Source organism: Ascaphus truei, chromosome 10 (assembly GCF_040206685.1).
Source record: "Ascaphus truei isolate aAscTru1 chromosome 10, aAscTru1.hap1, whole genome shotgun sequence".
Classification (NCBI taxonomy): domain Eukaryota; kingdom Metazoa; phylum Chordata; class Amphibia; order Anura; family Ascaphidae; genus Ascaphus; species Ascaphus truei.
The window spans coordinates 36,964,895-36,990,637 of record NC_134492.1 but is presented as its reverse complement, the minus strand read 5'-3'; the positions used below and the strand labels follow the sequence as shown (position 1 = coordinate 36,990,637).

The following is a 25,743-nucleotide window of genomic DNA, read 5'->3' as shown; positions in this document are numbered from 1 at the left end:
TTGTGCATTGCTTTGTCACTGCTGTATAAAGACTTCTGTTCAGCCACTTTCTCAATACGTGCAAATCAGTCTACACCCTCCATACTAAGGAGAATGCCATGGAAACGCAAAGCTATTACAAGTATCTTACAGCTCCTTGCCATAGAAGTGGTCTTAACTAATTAAAGATAGCAGCATCTAGAGTGTAAGCTCTTCAGAAAGCCTTTTTGTCTTGTAACTTTGTTTGTCAAAGAACAGCCAAGCTTGCAAAAATACTCCATACAACTCTTGCAAATCCACATACCTTAGGCTACAATATTATGTATCTGATTATTTTTTTCTCCCCTGTTAGACTGGTCCTTGTGTAACATGCTCTGTTTTTTCTTTTTCTTTGTGTCTGTGTACACTACACACTTAACTTGTTCCTTGCACTCACGCTTCCTCTAGGTCAGCGGTACTGAAACTTGTTTGCACTTAGCCACTGACCTCATTCCGTAGTGTGACCAGCTGAATTTATTTAGAAATATCAAAGTACATAAAAGGGTCACCTTATTATTTTTCTATAAAATAATTTCAGTGCAAGGCAAGTGATTTTAAAATTTTAAGCCAGTAGCAATTTTCAAATCTGAGACGTTCCTTTCAAAAGGAATTTTTTTCTTCTCAATTGGCTTCTGCTGCAATTTGATCGCGCTGTAGGCCTTCGATTACACTGTAGACTTCATAGTTCTATTATCACATTTCAGTTGGCTGCATCGGTGTTCTGAAATATTCCTGTAATACACAGAACTGACCTGCACTGCAGGGGCGTATAGTGGTACGTGCTGGACCTACAGATATTTCGCACACTCACTATGGATTTTTATGTTTTAATATGTACAAATGGCAATCTAAAAAGGTCTCCTGCTGAGCTCCTGGGTTACAAGCGGGACTGCTGAGCAAAATGTGTTTATTGTGGAGAGAAGGCAACTCTCTTAAACTCCCCCCCCAATGCGTTCAAATGGTGTTGTATAGAAACAGCTTTCTGGGCCCCATTAATTCCTCCTCAACAGTCTCTTCTAGGACCAAAATGAAACCATGACAGGGACACATATATGAGCTAAATATCTGTGCTCACACTTTTTTTTTTTGTGTGTGTGTTGAAAGCTGGGGAAGGGGGTTCACAAGCTTTCAGACCTTCGTTTCGTGTGCTACCACATTTTGAGTACACCTGCATTTGACAAATGTTCTAAAGCAGGTAGTGGTCCACACCAGTACTCAAGTGCCACCAACAGGTCAGGTTAGAAGGCTATCCCTGCTTCAGCACAGGTGGCTCAATCACTGGCTCCGTCAACGACTAGCCTTAAATCCTGACCTGTTGGTGACCCTTGAGGACTGAAGTTGGCCACCCCTGTTCTAAAGCATGTTGTAGTAAGCCTAACCGTTATGTGCCTTGAGTACTATACATGATGGAATCACTGGATGCCTGCAACCATGGATTGTGTTTGGATTCAATGGGCCTAATTAATTAGAGCTGCAATCCCATATAGCCAGACAGAAAACCTTTTTGTAAAGAGTTTACCAGTGCAACTGGCTTCCCGAAAAAAATCTAACCATGCTAATAGCCGATTTGTGGCTGCTTTGATTATTGTGGGAATAAATGACCACTTGAATTTTGTTAGGGGCCTCTCAATAGGTAAGTTTTTTTTGTCAATCACTTGTTTTCTTTCCCCTTATTGTTTATCAGATGGTCAGTGATAAGGGAGTGGGTGAGGGCTCTGGCTGTACAAGCATTTGCTGAGCACGTCATGACATGAGAAAAAAAAGGAGCAGCCAGACAAACGTTGCTCACCATGTTTACAAACTAACTTAAAAAATAAATAAAAATACTTCTAGTAGGCTGCAAAATAACGGCCTTGCATTTTTCAATGGCAGATCTATGATGGTAACTTCCAGTTCATATTTTGTGGCCAAGTCTGTCATGACCGGCCAAACAAATGCTTGACTACGACTCCAGGTTCCTGCAAGACGGCAACTTTTAGTCCAGCAGAAGCTCAGCTGTGATTGATCGGTCACTGACGCTGTCAGAATTTGCCCGACCCATATCGTGGGACACAGTGTTACTCTTCCACACCACACAAAGTGCCCAATGAAAGTGTGTGTGTGTGTGTGTGTGTGTGTGTGTGTGTGTGTACTCAGTGTTTATAGGTGTGAGATTTGGGTAAAAAAAAAAATCATCAACCAGCCACATCTAACCCTGATACAGTACACTTTTTGGTCCTAGAAAGAATTGCCCCTTTAAGATAAAACATTGCCGACTGCAACGAGATCCCAGGAAAACTGCCACTTCAATGATCGCTCTGAGATTGGGCCTCCCTCATTAAGCTGCGATACTGCCAATGTGAGAGAACATCTTGCTGTTTGGTTGTTGAGCCATGCTGCTTCGTTTGTTAAAGCAGCAACCCCCCCCCCACCCCTTGAAGCCTACACGACTTTAACTCGTATAATGTTCGTTTCTTGCCCCCTTAGCGTGTCCTGCATTTAAAAAAATATATAAGTTTTTGGAGTGTTGGAAATGATTTTCTAGTTTCCAAGGTTACTATGGTGACATTTAAACTCCACTGGGCTCTGGGGAGACCTCCATTTTAACTTATCCGGACACTTCATATTTCAGACACATCTAACAGGAGAATCGGATTAAAAGAACACGGTTTGGAAAGGGCAAGAGTAGATCGTTTCATTAGAATGCAAAAAAAGTCGCTCAGCACGGTAGCTGCAATGTACTGCATTTAATCATCCAGAACACCTTCCAGACTGAGTGTGCAAAAAGGCTAAGAAATAAACACTTATTTGCTGCAGTCGCTTTGAAATACTGCATGTCTCTTCTGTCTCTTCTGTCTCTAAATGTTTGCCTTAATTTGTAATTAGATGGTGCCTTGTGGCTGTTTCTTTTGTACAACTATCGCAGTGTTAAACATTTGTACCAAAAGCTTGTTAGTAATATTTACCCGTGGCAGTGATGCATGAGCCGTGTTCTGCTTCCCATAGTTGCTGTATAAACAGTGGTGTGAGCTGAGGCTACAATCGCCATATCCTCCTCCTTGGAAAGCACTAGTTTTTAGAAAGTGCTTTAAAATGTATTTTCTTTGTCCTCCTCGCATGCTTCACTGTCATTCTACCATCAATATTCAACTTCAGAAAAGCTAGTACAGCTCAACCCTGTTATAATGCGATCCGTTAAAACGCGAATCCACTTAAAATGCGATGCAAGCGTGGCTCCCAATTTTTGTATTTATGAATACTTTGCAATACGATTATTGGGATCTTAAATACTTTATTGTACAATGCATACAATTGTATATTATTTCTAACGCGATCCGCTTATAGCGGAATGTGACTCTTTGGACCCCAAGCACAGCATTGCAAGTGATGATGTCACGGCTTCCTCTTGGCTCGCAAAACGTGGGCCATTTAATGCCACCATTATGTTGGCCATACAGCCCCATTGGAGCGGCTACATCAATGAAGTAGCGGCACCTCACGGAGGTAAGTATCCGCGCAGAGACGTTTCTGGTGCGTCGGAGCTACGTGCGTGCGGGACATTTGAACATGGGTGCGTGGGTCATCAGGATGGTCCCATGAAAATCTTTTATATTTATTTTTTATTTAAAACTTCCTAAATTGTTTTTTTTTGTGGTCGTAGGGAAAATTAAAGGCCAACAAAACAAAACTACTCTGGGCATTCATATGTAATATGTTTTTTATCACGCTTTTAGAAATTGAATCACAACTTTAATAAAGATTACAGGGTTTATGTATCAAGGTAAGTGATGCAATTCTGGGGCAAAAAAAATATGCACTAGATGTGAGTGATGCGTCTTCATTTTCCAATTGGATTTTTTTTCTCGGCGTACGGTGCAGTCTTTTGTGCCACATTTGCACCACTTTTGTCTATACGCAGACCCCCAAATGACTAACTTTCTATACATAGTTACATAGTAGTAGATGAGGTTAATAAAAGACATCCATCAAGTTCAACCTTGCTAATTTTAGACTGATGCAACCCCAGTGAAATATCTAATTATAAGCGGAAAATTAAATTCCTTCCCTGTTCCAAATATTGGCAATCACATTACTCCCTGGATCAACATCCTTCCCATCTTTACTTATTTGTTATACCACTGTATACCTTTCCTTTCTAAAGATGCTCAACGTTTTTTTTTTTTGTTTTAACAGATCTGTTGTATCTGCCATCACAGTTTCCATGGGTAATGCATTGCACATTGTAACTGAGAGAACAATACTTTGCATGCTCTGCTCACACCATGGGGTTAACTTAGCCAGCCCATATAATCACTTTGTTCTATATTAAATCGCTTTATTGTGAAACCCTCCTTTAATAACTTTTTTTTGGAAAAAATATGGTGTGCTAAACATTTTATCCATTAGCTCAGGATAATCAGCAACTGTGATTTCCTAAACGTAAAACCGCACCTCCACCCTGATTACCTACATTTTGCCGCGGTGCCATTTTCACGGTATGTATTGTATGTTCTGTGCTGTGATTTTTGTAGTTCAAACCTCAAAGTATAAACCGTGTACAGATCCCTACCATTATCAAATAGGAGTACGTTATTACATGGCTTAGTGCTTGTGTTTTATTGCCACTCTAGTTTAGCAACACAGGACTGCCGTGTAAACCATCTAAGAATGGTCTTGAACAGGGGTTTTAACTTCTGTCCTCAAGGGCCACAGTCAGTTTTTAGGATATCCCCGCTTCAGCACAGGTGGCTCAGTTGAAGACTAAGCCATTGATTGAACCACCTGTCCTGAAGCGGGGATATCCTGAAAACCTGACCTGTTGGTAGCCCTTGAGGACTGGAGTTGCCCGCCCCTGGTCTTGAAGCTGCTTGAGACGTCACTTAGTTTGCTCTGAGTCTAATGAAGCTTGGGAATAATTTCATTTGAGCTGGGCATCAGCATTCAATCATCATTGTCGTTAAACAAATAGATTAAAAAAGTGGTTTTCCATCTGCTTTGTTTAAAAAAAAAAAAAAAAAAAAAAAGTCTCTAGCAAACCGTGGGCACAGTTATACATTTTTAACTTTTATGCCAGATGCACAGTAAATAAAAATGCCACGTGTGAGCATATTAGCATGTCTTTTCCAAGAGCTCTGCAGGGCCTTTCACCATTATCGCTTGGGATACAATGCAGCCAGGGATTCTGGGTAATGACATGCAAATGATCAGTGTGTCACTCCTTTACTTATCCATTTTAACATGGACCCCTATAAGCTTATGCCTGCCCTATTACAAAGCTTTTCAGCACAGCATGGGTTAAATAAGTGTATAGTTACTAAACCTACTGATTGACAGCTGCTTAGACCTTTTGGGTGTCATCAGTGTGAGGTTGATTTGCTGGCTGTGCATCTGAAGCTGGTACGTGGGTGTAACCAGACATTAAAAACCAGATGAAAGAATACATGTTCCCTAAAAGGTACAAAACGGTGAGTACCTAATATTTAATAGGTTCAATGTAAGCGATTAATGCTTCTAAAAATACTTGTACTCCTTTTTAAAGAATGTTGCTATCTTTTAGTGTCCTTGGTAACCAGGTTCTTTGTGAAGTTTTTACAACAGTTGTTACCACGAGAGATAAGAACAAAAGTCTTGCCCAAAATCTATATGAACTGTTCTGTTTTTTTTTCCTCTTGGTAAATTTCATTTCACAGGAATAAAATAAGTAACATATTAACTTTTGAGAGTGGTTTGATTTTTTTTTTTTTTTGTGAGGAAGGGAATTAGTGATAATTTGTTGACCCCTGGAGTGACCTGCTGACATACAACATACCTCGTGAGTGCCGGCCTGGGGGCCGTGAAGACGTACACACAGTGACTTCTTGCATGTTTTCTAGGCTAGATCATTATGGGATTGCTCCATGCGATCTGCACGGAAGAGGGGGTTCAGAGATCACAGAATCTGGACTTCCTACGGGGGGGAGGGGGGCGCAGCTGTGGGGTACTCAAGAGGTTAATATAAGGGCAGCTAAACCGTTAAAGCAGCAGTTTATTCAAAGTCTTGTTTAATTTGTTTAATCAGTTGTGTAGCACAGTATTAGATAATACTTAATGCATTTTTTCCCGTTTATGCCCCTTTTTAGTGTTTGTTTTTCATGTATTAAGCTTAACATGTCCAAAACAGAAGTAATATTAATTTCCTCTTCCACTGGTACCACTACACCCACACTCGCCCTCTGTGAATAACACCACAATCGCATCAACAACTCAAGCCTGCTGCGAAGGGGTCATCTTTGACTCTTTCCTTCATTCCTCACATTCAGTTCCTCACAAAGTCCTGCCATTTCCACCTTTGAAATATCACCAAGATACGTCCTTTACTCGCTCATGATGCAACCAAAATCCTAATCCACTCACTCATCATTTTATTTTTTTTAAATTCTAACGCACTCCTCGCCAAGAAACTCTATTAGAGCACATACTCACCTCAACTACTGTTACTTTCTCTTTGTTGGCATTTCCCTCGTCTGCCTGTCCCATATCCAATTCATCCATCCAAAATTCTGATGCCAGACTCGTCTACCTCACTCACTGCTCCACTTCTACTGCTCCACTACGCATATCCCTACACCAGCTTCCCATATCCTGTACCTCACTCACTGCTCCACTTCTACTGCTCCACTACGCATATCCCTACATTGGCTTCCCATATCCTGTACCTCACTCACTGCTCCACTTCTACTGCTCCACTACGCATATCCCTACATTGGCTTCCCATAGCCTCTAGAATTCAATTTAAAACTAGTAATGACTTACAAAGGCCTCAACAACACTGCCCCCCCTTACATCTCAGCCCTCAACCACAAATACATAAACGCCCCCTATGTTCTGCACACACGGCCTCTTCTCCCACCTTATTACCTCCCCTCACTCCTGCCTGCAAGACTTCTCCCGTGCTACCCCCTCTCTCTGTTCCCTACCATGCACTCAGACTCTCCCCCAGCTTTCAGATACAGGCGGGCCCCGCTAATACTGTGGGTTCCGCTCTAATGAACCGATGGAAAGCGGAACCAGCGATTTTTTGGCATTTCCCCCTTCTGTGCGACCTCCATTCTGCGCATGCGCAAGCTCGGCAGCCCCCGTTCTGCACATGCGCAGACATGGCGGCCCCCTTCTCGGTTCCGCTGTATGAGCGGGCCGCCAAAAAGCGGGGCCTCGGGGGGGAGGGAGGGGGGGGGAGGGAAACCACTGAGACTGCTTCAATGAGCCCCAGGGTTCCACAGAACCCTGGTTGGGAATCACTGCTGTAAGCCGTCACGAGCAGGGTCCTCATTACCTCTGTCTGTGTGTGTGCATGTCCGCCCTCACTTGTATGTAACTGTCGTATACATTATTCTGTACCTCATTGTACCGCGCTAAGGAATATGTTGGAGCTTTACACATAAATGAGTTTCATGAGTTTCCTTGAGTTGCTATAGAAACTATTTAGGATGCCACACCACTTCCTCTTTGGAAATAGGCAGCCATATTGGACGTCTTGGGAAGCAGGATCTTGGTGATCAATCACGTGAGAATGGAGCAATCGGCAGCTTAGATGATTGCATTGCCATAAAGGCAAGAAATGGCGGCATTTATTGAAACAACAAAAAACGGGCAAGAGGTAATGCCCCTTTTAAAGTATTTTGGCCCTATTTCACCTAGTGTGGCAGTGAGCGATTTTGAAAGTATTAATCGCGTGTGCGTGTGCGTGTGTGCGTGTGTGTTTCACTTGCTGTATAAAAAACAACAGGTTCTGTGGTATAATCACTTGGCAGACCAGCGGTATATATGAGACCGGATTAAGAGACGTTTTACAGATGATGCAGATCCTAATGAACAGAATAGGAAATGTTTTTCTTTTCTTGCTAGATATCCATTCCCTCCCCGTCCACAACAAAAAGTATAGTTTACACAAAACAAACTTCGAAAATATAAACTTTCTTTTATGTTGTTTTTTTTTTCTAAACAAAAAAGGTCTGGAGCCATAAACCCACATTTTATATTTTAAATATTGTTTCTGACGGAGTCAGAAAATTGACTGCATGAAGTACACCAAGATTCAGTCCCTTAAAGAGGTAGTCCGCGTGGCACTTTAATATATGCAGCCTTTAATTACCTTTTATTGAAAACTAATTAATTACCTAACCTGACGATTCTTTCATTCTCCCATGATCGATCAGCAAAGAGCCTGCATCCCAGGGTTCTCTAAATGGCTGCCTTTCAGTTTGAATGAATCCTTCAGTCAGTGCAATTTAGCAGCTACAGTGTATCCTTATATGACTAAGGTAACATTATCTAATGTTACAGTTTGCAGCTAAAACTGCTGGGAATATTGGCAACAAATTATCCCAAACAGGAAAGTGTTGCAAATATCTTGGACTGCTGGGGAGGTGTGTTTAAACCTGCTATAGGCTGAGGACCTGCTGCGAACGGCCGCACGCGCAGGCCACCAGCCCCTTACCTCCTGCCTGTCTGTGCCCGCTGCCTCCTTCCGACGAGGCTCACTATGCGCTGTGACGTGTCAGCCGGCAGGAGATGCAAGAGGATTGCGATCCCGAGCGGTGACGTGTCACGTGGTGCGGTGGTGAGCCTATCAGTGCTGGAGTGAACTTCCCCCACCTGCAAAAGGTGTGTGTGTGTCGGACCGGACGCTCAGCTCAAACCACGCCCCCCGCTCCCTACAGACCGCAGGTAGCGGTCAATTGCCTCTCAGCGAGCCTCCTGCATGCAGTGCGGGCGCGCTGACTGAGGCAGCGGGGCCTCGGCCATAGAGATCAAAGGAGGCTCAGTATATTAACTAATTAAAAATGGCATCGAGTTGAATTTAAAAAACCTAAAAAATGTAGTAAGTATTATCTAATACTACAGAACTGATTTTATTTAGAAAACACATTCAGGGCATTGCATGGATTTGCTCCTTTAATGCAGTGCGGTCACATTTGTAACTCCTATTCAGTGCTGGTTATATTAACTAAATACGCGCTTTATCATATACAGTAAATGATATTCTATGCCAGTGTATACAATATATTCCCCTTTGTTTTGTGCAGTTGGATGCTTGCTTAACTCGCACTGTCTGGACACGCTGTTAACATTTCCAACTGAGAACTAGACAAAGTAGCTGCTGTCGTGTTTATTGCTAGTGAGCTGCTGAATGGAGATGTCTTTTTACACTGGAACAAAACATTTGCTAAACATTTAAAACAAAAGTATATAGTCTTTTATATTAAGTTCAAGTTTTATCACTAATTTGTTCAGAATGATTTAAAGGTCTACTGCTTGGTCTGAGGAAAGAGTTGAACTCCAACAGGGACCATGAGGCGTTGTGTAATGGCAGTTTTTGGTGTTGTCCGCAACCACTGCTCTCAGCTGCACACACTTTCAGTTGTGTTTATTTTATGCTGCTGAAGGGCCTGAGGAAATGCAGTAGGGCACCGGTGCGCAAACTGGGGGGGAGGGGGGTGGGCACAAGATTTAGTGGGGGCGCAGGCAGCGTGCGGCGAAACCTGGGGGCGGGCAGAGCTGTGCACGGGCGGCCAAAAGCTCTGTGCTGCTTCTCTGTGCTGTGGCTAGCTGCGGGGGGCGGGGCCTTACTGCGGGGGCAGGGCTTTCCTTCCCTGCACACAGACATCTCCTCCTCCTGTGTTACCCGTCCCAGTTTGCAGCAGCATGGGGGACAGGAGCATGCTTACAGTAGTACTTCCTCCCCCAGGTGATAGTGTGTGACTTACGGTTGTAATATGCGTGTCTGTTGTGATATGATATGAGCGTGTTGTGATATGATGTGAGTGTATTGTGATATGGTGTGTGTGTGTGTGTGTGTGTGTGTGTGTGTGTGTGTGTGTGTGTGTGTTGTCGGTTGTGAATGAATGCAGAGGTGCGCAAACTGGGGGGCGTACGCTCTCCAAAGCTTGCGCTTGGGGAGACAAACAAAATTGACTTAGAACGCGCTCGGCAGCAGTCAATGCACACACACAAATATAGCCCCAATCCACACCCCCCCCTTCCTGCTCGTGCTTGCAAAATTATGCAGGACACCTTGTGTTCATGCTTGGAGAGTTGGTGATGTCACCGCTCTCAGCGGCAGCGTGGACGCAGCCTAATTTTGCAAGCGCGAGCTGTTTAAATAAGTATTTAGACATTATTTGTATTTACATTGTATACCGTTTAATAAAGGTTTTTTTTTCAGGTGATTTTGATTACATCAGGCAGGGGGGGCCCGAGAAATTTCATGGATAAAAAGGGGGGCTCGGCATAAAAAGTTTGCTCACCCCTGCAGTAGGGGTTGGTAGCTTTGTTTCTGAGAGCGCTGATAATATATCCTGGATCTTTGATCTCTTTAAAAAAAAAAAAAAAAAAAAGCAAGCGGTCTGTATTGCTTTATTACTTTAAAGAATTCATACATTTCTTTTCTTTTTGTCTGATTCTTCTGGCAGACACGATACCTTTTTACATTAATCTACTTGATCTCTTCATAGCCTTCATGAGCTAAATGTGTCTTTTCTCTATGATCTATTGTAAAACTATCTAACTCAGGGAGATGTTTTGTTTAATATTTGTCTTGTTCTAGTTTCATTCTACAGTATTTTAAATGAATGGAAGCAGGTTTGCAAATAGAAAATGTGTAGGTATTTTGCTCCAGATTGAAGCCATAAATGTCCACTAGGTGGTGATCTCGCCTCACATAAGGACTTTTCAGAATTGGTAGGGTTGCACAACAGGATTTTTGATGCAATTGTAACTAAATCTACTTCTAGTATCTAGGTTGATTGGATGATGTTGACCAGGAAAAAGGTTTATAGACAGTTCACACGAAGGACCAACATTTGTATCAACTGTAGGAGATTTTATGGAGGTTGTCTCTTTCAGTGCATATTTATCTGCCTTTTCATAATGACCAGTCTATTAAGACCGTTCTCCCTCCATTAGAGCGGATAGGAGCACCTTTTTCAGGTGCAGTAGTGTTAGGACTTGTTAGAGGGGATATGTATGCGTCATTCGCAAGCTTAAAATGCTTTGGCCAAAGAATTTAACTAAATGACCCTCACTTATGAAAAGAAAAACAGCTAAGTATTTAACTATATAATTTGTCATATTGGATGTAGCACTGAGGCTTTTTGTCTTTTGTTGTATTACTTGAGGTCACAATTTCTGTGTGTGTCTGTGTGTGTGTGTCTGTGTGTGTCTGTGTGTGTTAGTTAGAAGTTCTGAGGCACATAATGACTTCTAGTTGGTGGTTGTTGAAAGACAACTATCACCAAATGTTAAGTTTGGCAACCTTGCAGCCCTCGTATAACCTATAACAATAAGACTGCAGATATATCCCAGTTTGATTCATCTGTCTGTTAAATAAAGGATGCTGCTTGCGTGGAGATGAGATGATCCGTACCGTTGCAGCGCATATTGAGGAGGAGGTGAGCACTAAATGGTGCGGGAAGGATGGAACTCATGAACGGCCAGTTGAGCAATATTGCTCTAACAGCTACTGCTTCTGAGGTAAGGAGCATCCACGAGTCGCCTCGCACTGTGAAGAACAAGCACATTCAGGATGTAGATGTGAAGTGCAGCGGCTATTATAGTCACCTTTGGATGTCATATGTACTGTATTTGCATTTAACACCTGTAAAACTTCTTGTGTAAAATAGTTTATTTTCCCTTTTTTTTTTTTTTTTTTTTTTTGTTGGGGTTCGTTTTAATACAAATGTATTTGGTAATTCTTATTCTTCCTCGTTATCTCTTTAAACTAATAATGCTGCCATTGCTGGCCAAACAAAACAAAAAAGTGTAAAGGCCGGATCAACAATCTCACTGCATCTACAGCAGTTTACAAACAGTCTTACCGCAAGAGATTAGGTAAGCATTGTAAAAACACTCCCAAGATTTTGGTTACGATGAAGAAATGGTCTATAAAATATATTGAAAATACTTCTTATACCAGCTTAGCAATGTGCATCGTGGTTTATTACATGCTATGTACCCACAGTAATAGCCCAGAGGAAAGTCCATTTAGCGGATAGTATTTTTTGGGTTGGTGAAGACCATCTTCCCTCGTAGTCTCTCACGCGGAGAATTAAAAGCCTCCAGTCTGGCCTTCGTTTTCATATTTTTTTTTATTTCGTTCAAATTAGATCAATAAAAGCTATACTTTTTTTTTTGCTTCACCATGTCCTATATTCTCCAGAGAAATGCTGGCAATTAAAACTAATTTTGCCCGCTCTTGTGCATTGTCATTTATGTACAGTATGATCCCTTTACTTGTAATCTGTAGGATTAGAAATTGAGTTTGATTTTGGTACGTAAACAGATGTGTAACCGAAATCTCAAATCTTAAACTCTATACACATGAACAAAACACTTGTGAAGTGTGGAAAGCTTTTTATAGGCAGAATCCACTCTCTAAGTATCCTCACCTAATAAGAAGATCCAATCTAAATGTAGCCCTTCCATGATGTAGAATGAAGAAAGTAATTAAGTTAAATATTTTGTGGAACGTCAATTCACTCGTCAATTAAGAGTACAAGAAATATGCCCAACTGGCATGTCAACTGTATCTGATGTCATGGCAATCATTTATTTTTTTTAATGGGCAAAACTACTGTAAGTGGTATGAGGCAAAGTAAGACGAAAGCAACACACACCTGAGAAATACTGGGGAGCAGCAATGTTCCCCAGATGTGATGGTAATGTATGAACAAGGAACCAAACCATTTATATTTATCATTTGTCATTTTCAAGATTTAGGTTGGATATGTTTCCTCTTGCAGACGTCCCATCCCCTTCCTGATTTGCTCTTGACCCTCAGCGTACGATGCAAAACTTACTTTATCGGCCTCCCTTCTTTGTCATAATTTGTCAGTAATAGTGATGTACAGAGCACCAGGTAATTATGCGGTACCTGGCGCTTTTTCAGCTACCCGGACATTACCCGGACCCGGCAACAGGGGGCTGGGCCGTCACAGAGTAGGAACCGATGCCGAGTAATGTCAGAGTAGCTGAAAATACATCATCACTTACCTGCAGCCGGCGACAGAAGGCGAGGAAGACCGCGGCGACATCCGGGAGCAGCAGCAGAGGTCCTGGTGGCAGTGGCAGCAACAGAAGTCCATGTTAACCCGGCGGGAGCAGCAGGAATGCAGCACACAGCTGATACCAGTGTGAGCCGGGGAAGCATGTGACCGGAGCAGGAGCGTTCCTATTGGACAGCAGGGGAGGAGCCGGCGGAACCCACACTGCTGCCGCTGCCACCGCCACCAGGACCTCTGCTGCTGCTGCTCACAGATGTCGCTGCCGTCTTGGTCATCCTGCTGGTAAGTGCCAACTGGGTACCCTGCCGGGTTAAATTATTGATTTTTACCCAGGTACCCGTTACCCGGTTTTCAAAATAATTAGGACCCGGTACAACACTAGTCAGTAACTCTCAATCTATTTTCTCTTAAAGCAGCAGAACATGGGGACCCTTATGTTTGTTCAGTGAGTTTGAAGCAGGAGGTCACCGCATTAATTTCAGCTCTGTATACCACCTACTGTACTTCCTGAAGGAAATGCCGGTAGCAGCTCCGGTTTGGCTGTGTGGCGCTATCAAAACAGCGAATTTAAATGTCCCGCAGATCAATAGGAAGCTGTGACTTACCTTGCGGCTTCCTACGTGCCCGGGACATTTAAACCCAAGTATCTCCGAAAGCCGTGGGTTCCCAGAGCTGAAATCCACATGGTTCAGCTGCAGGGACCCCCTGCTTCCAACCTAGAGGAGGTGGAGACATTGGTTTTGGGAGCATAATCTAATTTAAGACTCTTCTGAATGGAGAGGTGATTCCTCACACATTGCAGAGAAGCATTTGGCCTGTAGTAAATGTGTGTTAGGGATGAGGATGTTAAAGTACTTTCAATATCGAGGTTTTATTAATTTACAGATCGGCTTGCTCCAATTATTTGCTGTTTTTCTGGTGGTTTGATGCCTATCCTGGTGTTTTTTTGTATCTTTTGACAGAAGAGCAGCAGCTCCGAGTCCTTAAGCGACAAGGGCTCCGCTGAGCTGAAGAAAAGCTTTGATGCCGTTGTGTTTGACGTTCTCATGGTCACTCCAGAGGAATATGCTGTAAGTTATTCTTGTCACTCTGTTACCGACACGGAGCGTCTCGGTTTGAATCCATCCATAAAAGACACTTTGTTTTGGCACTATTGCACATCATTCAGAATGTTAAAACCTCTCAAACATTGTATTTGTATTATGTTCATAACGATCATCCGGTTATGGAAATGTTGGGCTGCTCAATCAAATAATACATCCTATCTGAGCATACTGATCTTGTTTAACGCTTCCCTGTCAAGGGTTAGTCTAGCACAGTGTTTTTTTTAAACCTTTATTTGGTATGGAACCCTGTAATTATATTGCGAAATTCTGCTGAACCGCAACCCTCCCTAATAGCGCGTCTGAGATTACACGCATTGTAAGGAACCCCCAACCCTCCCTAATAGCGCGTCTGAGATTAGATGCATTGTAAGGAACCCCCAACCCTCCCTAATAGCGCGTCTGAGATTACACGCATTGTAAGGAACCCCCAACCCTCCCTAATAGCGCGTCAGATCAGATGCATTGTAAGGAACCCCCAACCCTCCCTAATAGCGCGTCTGAGATTAGATGCATTGTAAGGAACCCCCAACCCTCCCTAATAGCGCGTCAGATCAGATGCATTGTAAGGAACCCCAACCCTCCCTAATAGCGCGTCAGATCAGATGCATTGTAAGGAACCCCAACACTCTCTAATAGCGCGTCTGAGATCAGGTGCATTGTAAGGAACCCCAACCCTCCCTAATAGCGCGTCTGAGATCAGATGCATTGTAAGGAACCCCAACCCTCTCTAATAGCGTGTCTGAGATCAGATGCATTGTAAGGAACCCCAACCCTCTCTAATAGCGCGTCTGAGATCAGATGCATTGTAAGGAACCCCAACCCTCTCTAATAGCGTGTCTGAGATCAGATGCATTGTAAGGAACCCCAACCCTCCCTAATAGCGCGTCAGATCAGATGCATTGTAAGGAACCCCAACCCTCTCTCATAACGTGTCTGAGATCAGATGCATTGTAAGGGACCCCAACCCTCTCTAATAGCGTGTCTGAGATCAGATGCATTGTAAATTCTTCTGTATTTGGTACATTTTTCAAATGACCGGAAAATTGTAGCGAACCCTTTATGGAAGTCTGGGAAACCCCTGTTTAAAAATACTGCTCTAGCACCTATGAATGCAAGACAGTCCTATCTAACTGAAAAAGAATTGTAAGTTGAGAATAAAGCACAACTTTTTAAGTGGCTTTTGAGATACTGGGATAATTGGTTTAGAGCATTTGTAAACTATTTTGACTAGCGGTTTTGGTGCCCAGGTGAAATTGATCCACTTTTACAATTGCCGGGTTATGATTTTAAGCGTTGGCTGGTGCCCCTACTCTGCATATCTCTCATTCTCACTGCACCATACAGTAAGCTGCATGAATAAAGAGTCTGCATTGCAATATACTCGTATTACCAAGTATCTATGGCGAGACATAATTAGATCTAAACACATGTAGATTTAAAATAATTTAACCGTGCTGTTTGCAAAACATCCATCAGGGTGTGGTGCAGTAATCTTGTATGAGGGGCTTGTATGTCCTTCCACATTTGAAGTGTGACTAAAATTCTAGTCTGCACTCACTTCAAATTTCTCCTTAACTCTTCATTTTCTAACCTGTGCTCCTCTGCCCCCCCCCCCCCCCCACTGCTTTTTGTTGGAAGCAGCCATGAATAACTGAGCTATAATCATGCATTGCCAGGCTATCTATTATAATTGTAGACTTCTTTTGGGTCCTGTTTGTCTCACAGGAGCTCTAAAATGCACATAGTCCATGCAGATGCTCTTCACTGCCCAGTGAAACCGTTTAAAATACAATAAATATGGATGTGTCCTGCATGGAGCACTACCTAATATGGTTTTAACAGCCACATTCTTTCATTGCACAGGATTAGATCATGCTCAATGGAGGTATTTGTAGAAATTGAGAGGGATGAGAAAGGTCTGTGGAATGGTAACTATACTACAATACATACAGGAAGTACATTTGAATGCTCTCCTGGAAGCATTACACAAGCAGTGATTAGAATAGAAAGCTTTGGCCTTCTCTTTGGACTTTAACGTGCCTCTGTGTCGCATAAAATGTGCCCATGTGGGATGTGCACTTGGCTAATTCTATGTTAAACCTACATTGGATACTTTTCAAAAATTGCATTAAAAGAACTAATAAATGACCTCAGACTGACCTTGGTTTGTGCATATTTTGGAACTTGCCTGTCAGTAGGACCGCTCATATACTGACTTACATTTCATTTAGATTCTACACCCAACTACCACCTGAAGATAAACATGTTGTTTAAATGTTAAAATGTACAACATGATGGCGTGGCAAATATACAGCTGCTTCATTGCTATGATATTGTTTACCTGTCAGATTAGGTTAGAAGTTAAAAGTAATCCTTTGGGCTCTTTCTTGCAGAGTCAGATAACACTAATGGATGTCCCCGTTTTTAAAGCAATTCAGCCAGAGGTGAGTAGTTTAATAGCATTATGATTTTAATGTCTTGTATTGTATGTATTGTATGTCTTTATTTATATAGCGCCATTAATGTACATAGCGCTTCACAGTAGTAATACACGTGGTAATCAAATAGCAGATCATGGGAATAAGTGCTTCAGACATAAAAGTAACATTAAGGAAGAGGAGTCCCTGCTCTGAGGAGCTTACAGTCTAATTGGTAGGTAGGGAGAACGTACAGAGACAGTAGGAGGGAGTTCTGGTAAGTGTGTCTGCAGGGGGCCAAGCTTTATGTATCGTGTTCAGAATATCCACAGTGCTATTCATATGCTTCTTTAAGCAAGTGTGTCTTAAGGTGGGTCTTAAAGGTGGATAGAGAGGGTGCTAGTCGGGTACTGAGGGAAAGGGCATTCCAGAGGTGTGGGGCAGTCAGTGAAAAAGGTTTAAGGCGGGAGAGGGCTTTAGATACAAAGGGGGTAGAAAGAAGACATCCTTGAGAAGAACGCAAGAGTCTGGATGTTGCATAACGAGAAATTAGGGCTGAGATGTAAGGAGGGGCAGAAGAGTGTAAAGCTTTAAAAGTGAGGAGAAGAATGGAGTGCGAGATGCGGCATTTGATCGGAAGCCAGGAGAGGGATTTCATGAGGGGAGATGCTGAGACAGATTTAGGAAAGAGTAGAGTGATTCTGGCAGCAGCGTTTAGGATAGGTTGTAGGGGAGACAGGTGAGAGGCAGGAAGGCCGGACAGCAGGAGGTTACAGTAATCAAGACGGGAGAGAATGAGGGCCTGAGTCAGAGTTTTAGCAGTCGAGCAACAGAGGAAAGGGCGTATCTTTGTTATATTGCGGAGGAACAAGCAACAGGTTTTAGAAATGTTTTGAATGTGAGAGAGGAGTCAAGTGTGACCCCTAGGCAGCGTACTTCGGCTACTGGGTGAATGATCATAGTTCCAACAGTAATGTGGAAGGAGGTAGTAGGGCCAGGTTTGGGAGGAAGTATGAGGAGCTCTGTTTTAGCCATGTTGAGTTTAAGGCGGCGGAGGGCCATCCAGGATGATATAGCAGTGAGACATCAGTCTTCTGGTCTGAACTCTGTTTCACGTTCTTAACTCTGTTTCACATCATTCCAGTTTCCCTCCTCCACACTCATAAATTCCATGGAAACTGCAGCGCAAAATATTTTAATCTATATGGACATTTTCTACCATTAACATCTTTCGCTGCCAGTGAAACCTGTTCCAGCCTATTAAGCGTCTGTTTTTTTTAATTTTGTTAACCATTTTTTTAAATTTTATTTTTTTCTGCAACAAAAGGATAAAATAAGTCCTTGTTTGATATGGCTTGCTTCTCATTTCACAATTTCCAGAGAGGTGCACCTGGAACCAGTGGGGGAAAGAGAGAGAAAAAAATATACTTTAAAATGCATTTTAATCTTTCTCTACTATACCCACATCTTTAGTTTGATGACCCATGCTCAGATGGCTAAATGTCACTATCGCAAGTTTCTAAAATCCTCAGTACTAAGAGACCACATTTGTGGACTCTGTTCTCTGTTGTCGCCTTTCCAAAAGTAATGGCTACACGGTGACTCCTTTTAATGGTGTATGGTGTATGGGGGGCTGAGGGGGGAGGGAGTCTGGATATAGCCTATTTTATTCATTTAGCTTTTATTCATAATGTGGATATTGGTTTTAAACTTTTGTTGTCAAAGCAATGTGTTGCATGAACCTCTAGTGTCGGTTTGTTCTGTATGTTTAATCAATGCCATCTTGGTTTTGCTCTTTGGCAACTCGTTCTGCAGTATAAAGACCTAAACAGCACCAGTATTTTGTGTTTGTTAATGAAATCAAATGGAACTCCCTGTGTGAAACGGGAAATACCGCAGTTGTGTGACTCTAATATGGTAATAGTGTCAGAGGATCGCTAGTACGCATACTTCCAGCAGCCCATAGCATAGGCTGAGAAGAATAATCCGTGCAAACACACTACTCTGCCAAGAGACCTTATTCTGCATCAAGCCTTGCATATATGTTCAGTGTGCCTGTGTTTAGCACGAACAGTAGAGCACCAGTGATTATTGGGTATGGAATGTCCTCTCCTTTCCCTTATCCACTTTATATAAAAGCGCACTGCGTCTTTGATATATTTGTAATCATTTTCCAATTCCAGGTAAGTAAAGTCGGTAACTACCAAAGTAAAATGTTTGTGTCATTAGCAGATGCAAAAATAAATGTAGTGAATTGTTGCATTAAAAATGACTAGTTTGCAGATATGCCCCCAGCCTGATGAGTTGGGCATGTACAATTGATTTTATTTATCGATGCACTAACTCTACTGTAAGCATATACAGCTAAACCCCGTTATAACGCGGTCCTCGGGGTCCACCCCGAGACCACCGCGTTACTAACGGGGTCGCGCTAATTTAAAAAAAAAAATGGCCGCCGCATCAGTGTTTTTACCCGCGGTCCCGGCTTCCCCCTGCCACCGCGTGACAGGAGATGGGAGGGGGGATTCCCCTCCGGTTCCGGCTCCCCCTGCCACCGCGTGACAGGAGATGGGAGGGGGGATTCCCCTCCGGTCCGGCTCCCCCTGCCACCGCGTGACAGGAGATGGGAGGGGGGATTCCCCTCCGGTCCGGCTCCCCCTGCCACCGCGTGACAGGAGATGGGAGGGGGGATTCCCCTCCGGTTCCGGCTCCTCCTGCCACCGCGTGACAGGAGATGGGAGGGGGGATTCCCCTCCGGTCCGGCTCCCCCTGCCACCGCGTGACAGGAGATGGGAGGGGGGATTCCCCTCCGGTCCGGCTCCCCCTGCCACCGCGTGACAGGAGATGGGAGGGGGGGATTCCCCTCCGGTCCGGCTCCCCCCGCCGCAGCACAGGGCCCTCGCGCCGCAATACAGGGCCCCCTGGCCCTGCCGTAGCGCAGAGTCGTCCTGCCCTCCCCCCCCCATGCCCCCCCCGCGCTGCACCGGGCCATCCCACCAGCCCCCGCAGCATCGGGGGCCCCCGCAGCAGCCATCATCCCCCTTCACCGCAGCACCACCCCCACCCTGCAGCCACATGCCTCAAAAATCATCCCCAAGGTAAGGTAAGGCTGATTTATGTATAAGTGTAGTATGTGTGTGTGTGTGTGTGTGTGTGTGTGTGTGTCAGTGTGAGCAGTGTGTGTGCAGTGTGCAATGAGCAGTGTGTCAGTGTGTGCAGTGTGAGCAATGAGCAGTGTGTCAGTGTGTGCAGTGTGAGCAATGAGCAGTGTGTGTGCAGTGTGCAGTGTGTGTGCAGTGTGTGTGCAGTGTGTGTGCAGTGTGAGCAATGAGCAGTGTGTCAGTGTGTGCAGTGTGAGCAATGAGCAGTGTGCAGTGTGTGTGCAGTGTGAGCAATGAGCAGTGTGCAGTGTGTGTGCAGTGTGTCAGTGTGAGCAATGAGCAGTGTGAGCAGTGTGTGTGCAGTGTGAGCAGTGTGTCAGTGTGTGCAGTGTGTGTGCAGTGTGCAGTGTGTCAGTGTGAGCAGTGTGTGTGCAGTGTGTCAGTGTGTGCAGTGTGAGCAATGAGCAGTGTGTGTCAGTGTGAGCAGTGTGTGTGCAGTGTGAGCAGTGTGTGTGCAGTGTGAGCAATGAGCAGTGTGTCAGTGTGAGCAATGAGCAGTGTGTGTGCAGTGTGCATTGTGTGTCAGTGTGAGCAGTGTGTGTGCAGTATGAGCAGTGTGTGTGTAGTGTGCAGTGTGTGTGCAGTGTGTCAGTGTGTGCAATGAGCAGTGTGTGTGCAGTGTGCAGTGTGTGTGTAGTGTGCAGTGTGTGAGCAATGAGTAGTGTGTGTGCAGTGTGTGCAGTGTGTGCAGTGTGTGCAGTGTGTGCAGTGTGTGCAGTGTGCAAAGAAATTTATTTTTATTTTTTTAAAACGGGAGCCATGGGAAAACCGCGTTATAACCGAATCGCGGTATAGCGAGGCGCGTTATAACGGGGTTTAGCTGTACTATAGAATTCGAGCAGTGTTTTTATCCACTATAGCATGATGCTCAACTCCAGTCCTCAACATCCCCCCCCCCCCCCCCCCCCCAACCGGTCAGGTTTAAAGGATATCCCAACTTCAGCACAAATGGCTCAATCAGTGGCTAAGTCTACTGAGCCACTGATTGAGCCACCTATTTCTGAAGCTGGGATATCCTTAAAATCTTGGGGGTGTCTTGAGGACTGGAGTTGAGCACCCCAGCACTACAGAACCCAAAGCACATGTTGAAATGTGTTATAAAAAGTCCAGGTGGCTGAACGGAATTATTAAAAGCTGATACAGTTGTTAATTGCAGCATTTATGATGCTTTCCTGTAAAAACAGATGTTTGGCGTGTGCTTTCATTTAATCAAATGGCTTTAGTGGTTGGAAATGTAATACCATATTCAGTAAGCACAAACATGCCTTTTGTAATCCAACAGATTCAAATATTTAAAATGTTCCTGTACCACCTCTGTTAAATGATATGGGACAAATGGCAGGGTGTGGGAGATTTCTCTCTGCATTCACCCTCTTACTTAGAGCGTCAGTCTGCAATGATCTCTGCTAATTTACATTTTGTTTTGTTTCCTTTCCAACAATGTTTCTATTGTAAGAATATGATGCTTGGTCTAAGCCAGGAGGTGGCCAACTCCAGTCCTCAAAGGCCACCAACAGGTCAGGTTTTCAGGATATCCCTGCTTCAGCACAGGTGGCTCAGTTGAAGACAGCCACTGATTGAGACACCTGCTCTGACGCAGGAAATCCTGAAAACCTGACCTGTTGGTAGCCCTTGAGGTCTGGAGTTGGCCAGCCCTGCACTAGGTGATTTGATTTTGAAATATTAAGTGTCTACGAGGTTAAAATAAGAGCTCTCATCTGATATCCGAGTCAAGTGCAGTCTAAAGGTTACCATGGAAACCGCGGAAGCTAGAGATTAAGGAAATCGTGTATTTTCACAGTACAAAAAGAAAGCACGAGAAAAACAGTTATGTAACAGTTATGTAACAGTTGTATAAGAAATGAAGTAATGGTTGTAAAGTTTCCAAAGCATTTGGTTTCCATGGAAACACGGAAAGCTGAAAAACATTTAAGGGTCTGTCTCTGTGTGTCTGTCTCTGTGTGTCTGTCTCTGTGTGTCTGTCTGTCTCTGTGTGTCTGTCTGTCTCTGTGTGTCTGTCTGTCTCTGTGTGTCTGTCTGTCTCTGTGTGTCTGTCTGTCTCTGTGTGTCTGTCTGTCTCTGTGTGTCTGTCTGTCTGTGTGTCTCTGTCTCTGTGTGTCTGTCTCTGTGTGTCTGTCTCTGTGTGTCTGTCTCTGTGTGTCTGTCTCTGTGTGTGTGTGTGTATCTGTGTGTGTGTGTGTATCTGTGTGTGTGTGTAAAATGTCACTGCCTAAAGTCACTTGTGATTTAATGGGACAGTCTCTCTTAGAACCAGTGTTATGAACCCAAACTGACTAATATCCGTGAGGCAGCATAGCATGGATTCACAAGTGTGATGTACCGTGCATAGCTGGATACAAATAGCGATGTGTGACATCAAAGTTTAGCATCGCGCACAGGGCAGCGGGCCAAAGCAAACACAGTAGCATTGCAGCAATACTTCTCTGTGCCCCATAACCTACCATCCACCATGCTATCACTCGCTGATCGTGACAGATACAGATTTTACATTATAATGTATATAGGTGTAGAGCTCACACTTTGTTTCGATTGAGAATACTAATCCATAGAGCCTACACTCTAATGATACTAGAGGCAATGGAATGTTAGAGACCGGAGGGAATGCAGTCGATAGCCTCCTCTTGGAATCCATGAGAGTTGATAGCCCCTGGATTCCATGAGATATTCACATCTCTCGTGAGGCCAGGAGATAGGATTATCCGGGTGACTCATGAAAAGCCCATAGGAGTTGACATGCCTGCTACAAAGGATTAATTTAAGCATTCTTGTCATTTGCCATTGGCAGTGATGGGTTAAAAGAGCAATCAGCAGCAAGTCGTTTAAGCAGTTGGTGAGTTGCAGATATTTCTTACTGTGAAGGATTTAGGCAGCAGTCGGTGTTTACTTTAACAATTTCAGTTGCGAGGAAAAAAAAAACCTTGGCTCACAATAGTAGAAATAAGATGAATTTCTTTTCTTAGCAGTAATACTTACCACATTTTCCTCCTGGCTATAATTTATGAGACTTCCCTTCATCATACTTTCCATTAGTCCTTTGTTGCTATTGTTGGTAAATATCACTTCTCTACTGCTGCTACTTTTACATGAAGTTGTAGGTTCAGTAGCCTTATTCTACTTTATGTATATTTACATATTAATTTGTTTGTTGCAAATGCTTACATTCCTGTAAACCGCATGCTTGCCAACATAGTTTTGTTATTGTGCAGTTGCACTACAACATTTTACGCTTTAAATTGTGATTTATCTTCAACCGAAGCATATTAGTGTCTGTATGTTTTAATTTATTCCCAGTTCTATAAATGTTTTGATGTGTATAAATAGAGCCTCTCTGTTTTCCGTCTTTATGCTAAGAACTTCATCCATATTTTGGGTTGCGGCGGAGCAATGCACAGCAACTTTCAACACATCTGTCAACTACTGATGGTACACAAGTCTACCATCTAGTTGCCTTCCTCCTGCTTTGTCATGTCACACTTTTTTGTGTGTGTGTGTGTGTGTGTGTGTGTGTGTCTTACTGCTTGTTCAAAGCTTCAGTTCCACTGAAGACCAAAGTGAACTGACAATGGCATGTTTAATGGATAGTGACTGGCACCTTTAGGCAAGTTAAAGTTATTTTAAATGTTTTAATACAAACCAGATGCTTTGAATGACCTTTGTAATCTTTAACTACAGTAATCTTTCGTTAAAAGCCTGTAGATGCTAGAATCTGCAAGTAAAGAGTCAATTGCCACTGTGTTCTTTGGCTCTTTGTAAAGTCATATAACAGATCAAATTGGCCTTTATAGGAAGGATACAATATAAATGAAATATATAAAGACTGTTTTAAAATACACTCTGCCTGCTTTTTACTGTGAATGTCAAACGTTAATATTCTTATTTAGTATATAAAAAAGTCTACCTTGCACTCAAGGATGATATAATCAGAATTTCTCCAAAGTAATATTTTTACTAGTATTCCAAGATAATGCAATTACAGTTTGCCCAAGATAGTGTATTTACTAATAGGGACTAAAGAAATATATTATGCAACACAAAAATCAAAAGCAACCAAAGAGCGAAATGGGGAAACAAACATGTAAGGGAATTAGAAACAGACAGGAAAATAGACAAACTGCACAGGAGCCAGAGGTTTGGGGGATCACCGGAGCGCTGCTTTCCTTGACATCAGCTTTTGCAACATGACTCCAAAATCCAAAATGTTAAGTATTACCATTGTATCTTGGGGCTCCGGAAGGGACTTGGTTAGACCCTTTTTTTGGTCTCAAAAGGGAAGTACTACATTTTTTTTTCATGTAAGAATGGGCCAGAAGAAAGGGTTGATTGCCCTGAAACTTTTACGTTGCCCCTTTTACACTTTGGACTGTGTATTTTTCTCACTTTCTTATTTTTTCTGTCTGTTTTTTATAATAATAATAATAATAGCATGTTCTTGTATAGTGCTGCTAGTTTTACGTAGCACTTTTACAGAGACATTTTCCAGGCACAAGTGCCTGCCCCGTGGAGCTTACAATCTATGTTTTTGGTGCCTGAGACACAGGGAGATAAAGTGACTTGGCCAAGGTCACAAGGATCCGACACCGGGAATTGAACCAGGTTCCCCTGCTTCAAACTCTGTGCCAGTCTGTGTCTTTACTCACTGAGCCGCTCCTTCTCCTTCCCATACATGTTTGTTTGTAGACGTTTTTTTTTATTTGGGAGTTGGTGGGATTCCCGGTCACCCTGCACCTTTTGTATATCAGTTAGATAAAATATGATTCTTAACTAAGGTTTTGCTGTTTGGCTTGTAGGATACACATCAATATTCTTATTAAATCACTGTCCTTGGTTAACCAATATGGTATTGGTTACTGTACAATACTGTATTGTCTCTTTAATGTCACAGATTAAAATATCCTCCTGTTAGGATAATGTGATTTCATAAAACAATTTAACATGTTTTGTCAAGGTTTCATTGTGCTTTTGTGTCTGACCTTTAACAAGTATGTGTGTTAAAAACGCATCTGCTTTTGTGCAGGAGTTATCGAGCTGTGGGTGGAACAAGAAGGAGAAGTACAGTTCTGCTCCCAATGCTGTGGCCTTCACAAGACGATTTAACCAAGTGAGTTTTCTCCACAGCTCTGTCGAGCAGGGTTTAGTGGAATGTGCTCCCAAATGCTGCAGGCAATGTGTTTTATTCTATCCATCAACTTGAGGTTGAAATGCTGCTGCGGTTGTAGTCATGCAAGTATTGCTGTATGTAGGACTAAACACTTCAAGGATTCAGGTTAAGTTTTAAAACAGTCATCACAAAACTTGAAACATAAAATGTTATCAAGAATTGCTTGGGTCTGTGAGTGTGCACCAATTCTAAGGACTGCTCGCTGAACGATAACATGTTCATTAATGGTATTGCACATTTCTCAAGAACACAATTGGCTTACGCCCTGTAAACCAAGTGATGTTGGACAGCATATGTATGTATATCTTTATTTCTGTAACGCCATCCAGGTACATAGCGTTTTACAATGCACATGTCATCATATTATAACGCATAATGGGAATAAGCTCACCCGACATAAAACAATAGGGAAAGGAGTCCCTTGCCCAAAGAGCTTACTATCTATGTGGCCCATTCACTTGAATAGGCTGTAGGTGTTTTTTCCGGCACTGGGTGGTGTCTTACGGAGTAGCTCCTCTTAGTCGATATGGCCCTAAATCATCAGCAATGATTACATTGTCACCCTGTGGTTTTATACTTGTTCACATATTTTGGAGATCAGGGTTACTCTAAAATACTAAAATTAGTCCTAGAATTTTTTTTTTACATAGGTTTGTTTCTCTTATTTGTCTTTTCTGTCCTGTTCTGTCAAATGTACATAAATACATGTTAAAAAAAGGTGCAGCTTCCTTTTTAACATTGGCAAAACATTTTCCTTACAGAAAAAAACTAAAGTGAAGTGCTGGCAAAATGCAATTGAAGGACTTGCACCAAAATGACCCCTATGAGACCTAGTGTGTCACT

At 43.0% G+C, this 25,743-nt stretch overlaps 1 protein-coding gene across 8 annotated transcripts in view; it reads left to right on the top strand.

Annotated features, from left to right (window-relative positions):
- RALGPS2 (Ral GEF with PH domain and SH3 binding motif 2) overlaps nucleotides 1-25,743 on the top strand; it is a 139,898-nt gene that overhangs the window by 34,093 nt on the left and 80,062 nt on the right. For 7 of the 8 annotated variants that reach the window (XM_075616600.1, XM_075616601.1, XM_075616599.1 and 4 more), the window contains 4 exons: nucleotides 11,368-11,508; nucleotides 14,000-14,107; nucleotides 16,537-16,587; nucleotides 24,757-24,840. In XM_075616600.1, the coding sequence (XP_075472715.1) occupies nucleotides 11,452-11,508; nucleotides 14,000-14,107; nucleotides 16,537-16,587; nucleotides 24,757-24,840 (300 nt within the window). In that variant the 5' untranslated portion in view covers nucleotides 11,368-11,451. Of the gene's footprint in view, nucleotides 1-11,367; nucleotides 11,509-11,843; nucleotides 11,866-13,999; nucleotides 14,108-16,536; nucleotides 16,588-24,756; nucleotides 24,841-25,743 lie in introns of those variants that run through there. The other variant, XM_075616604.1, reaches the window with a different exon arrangement.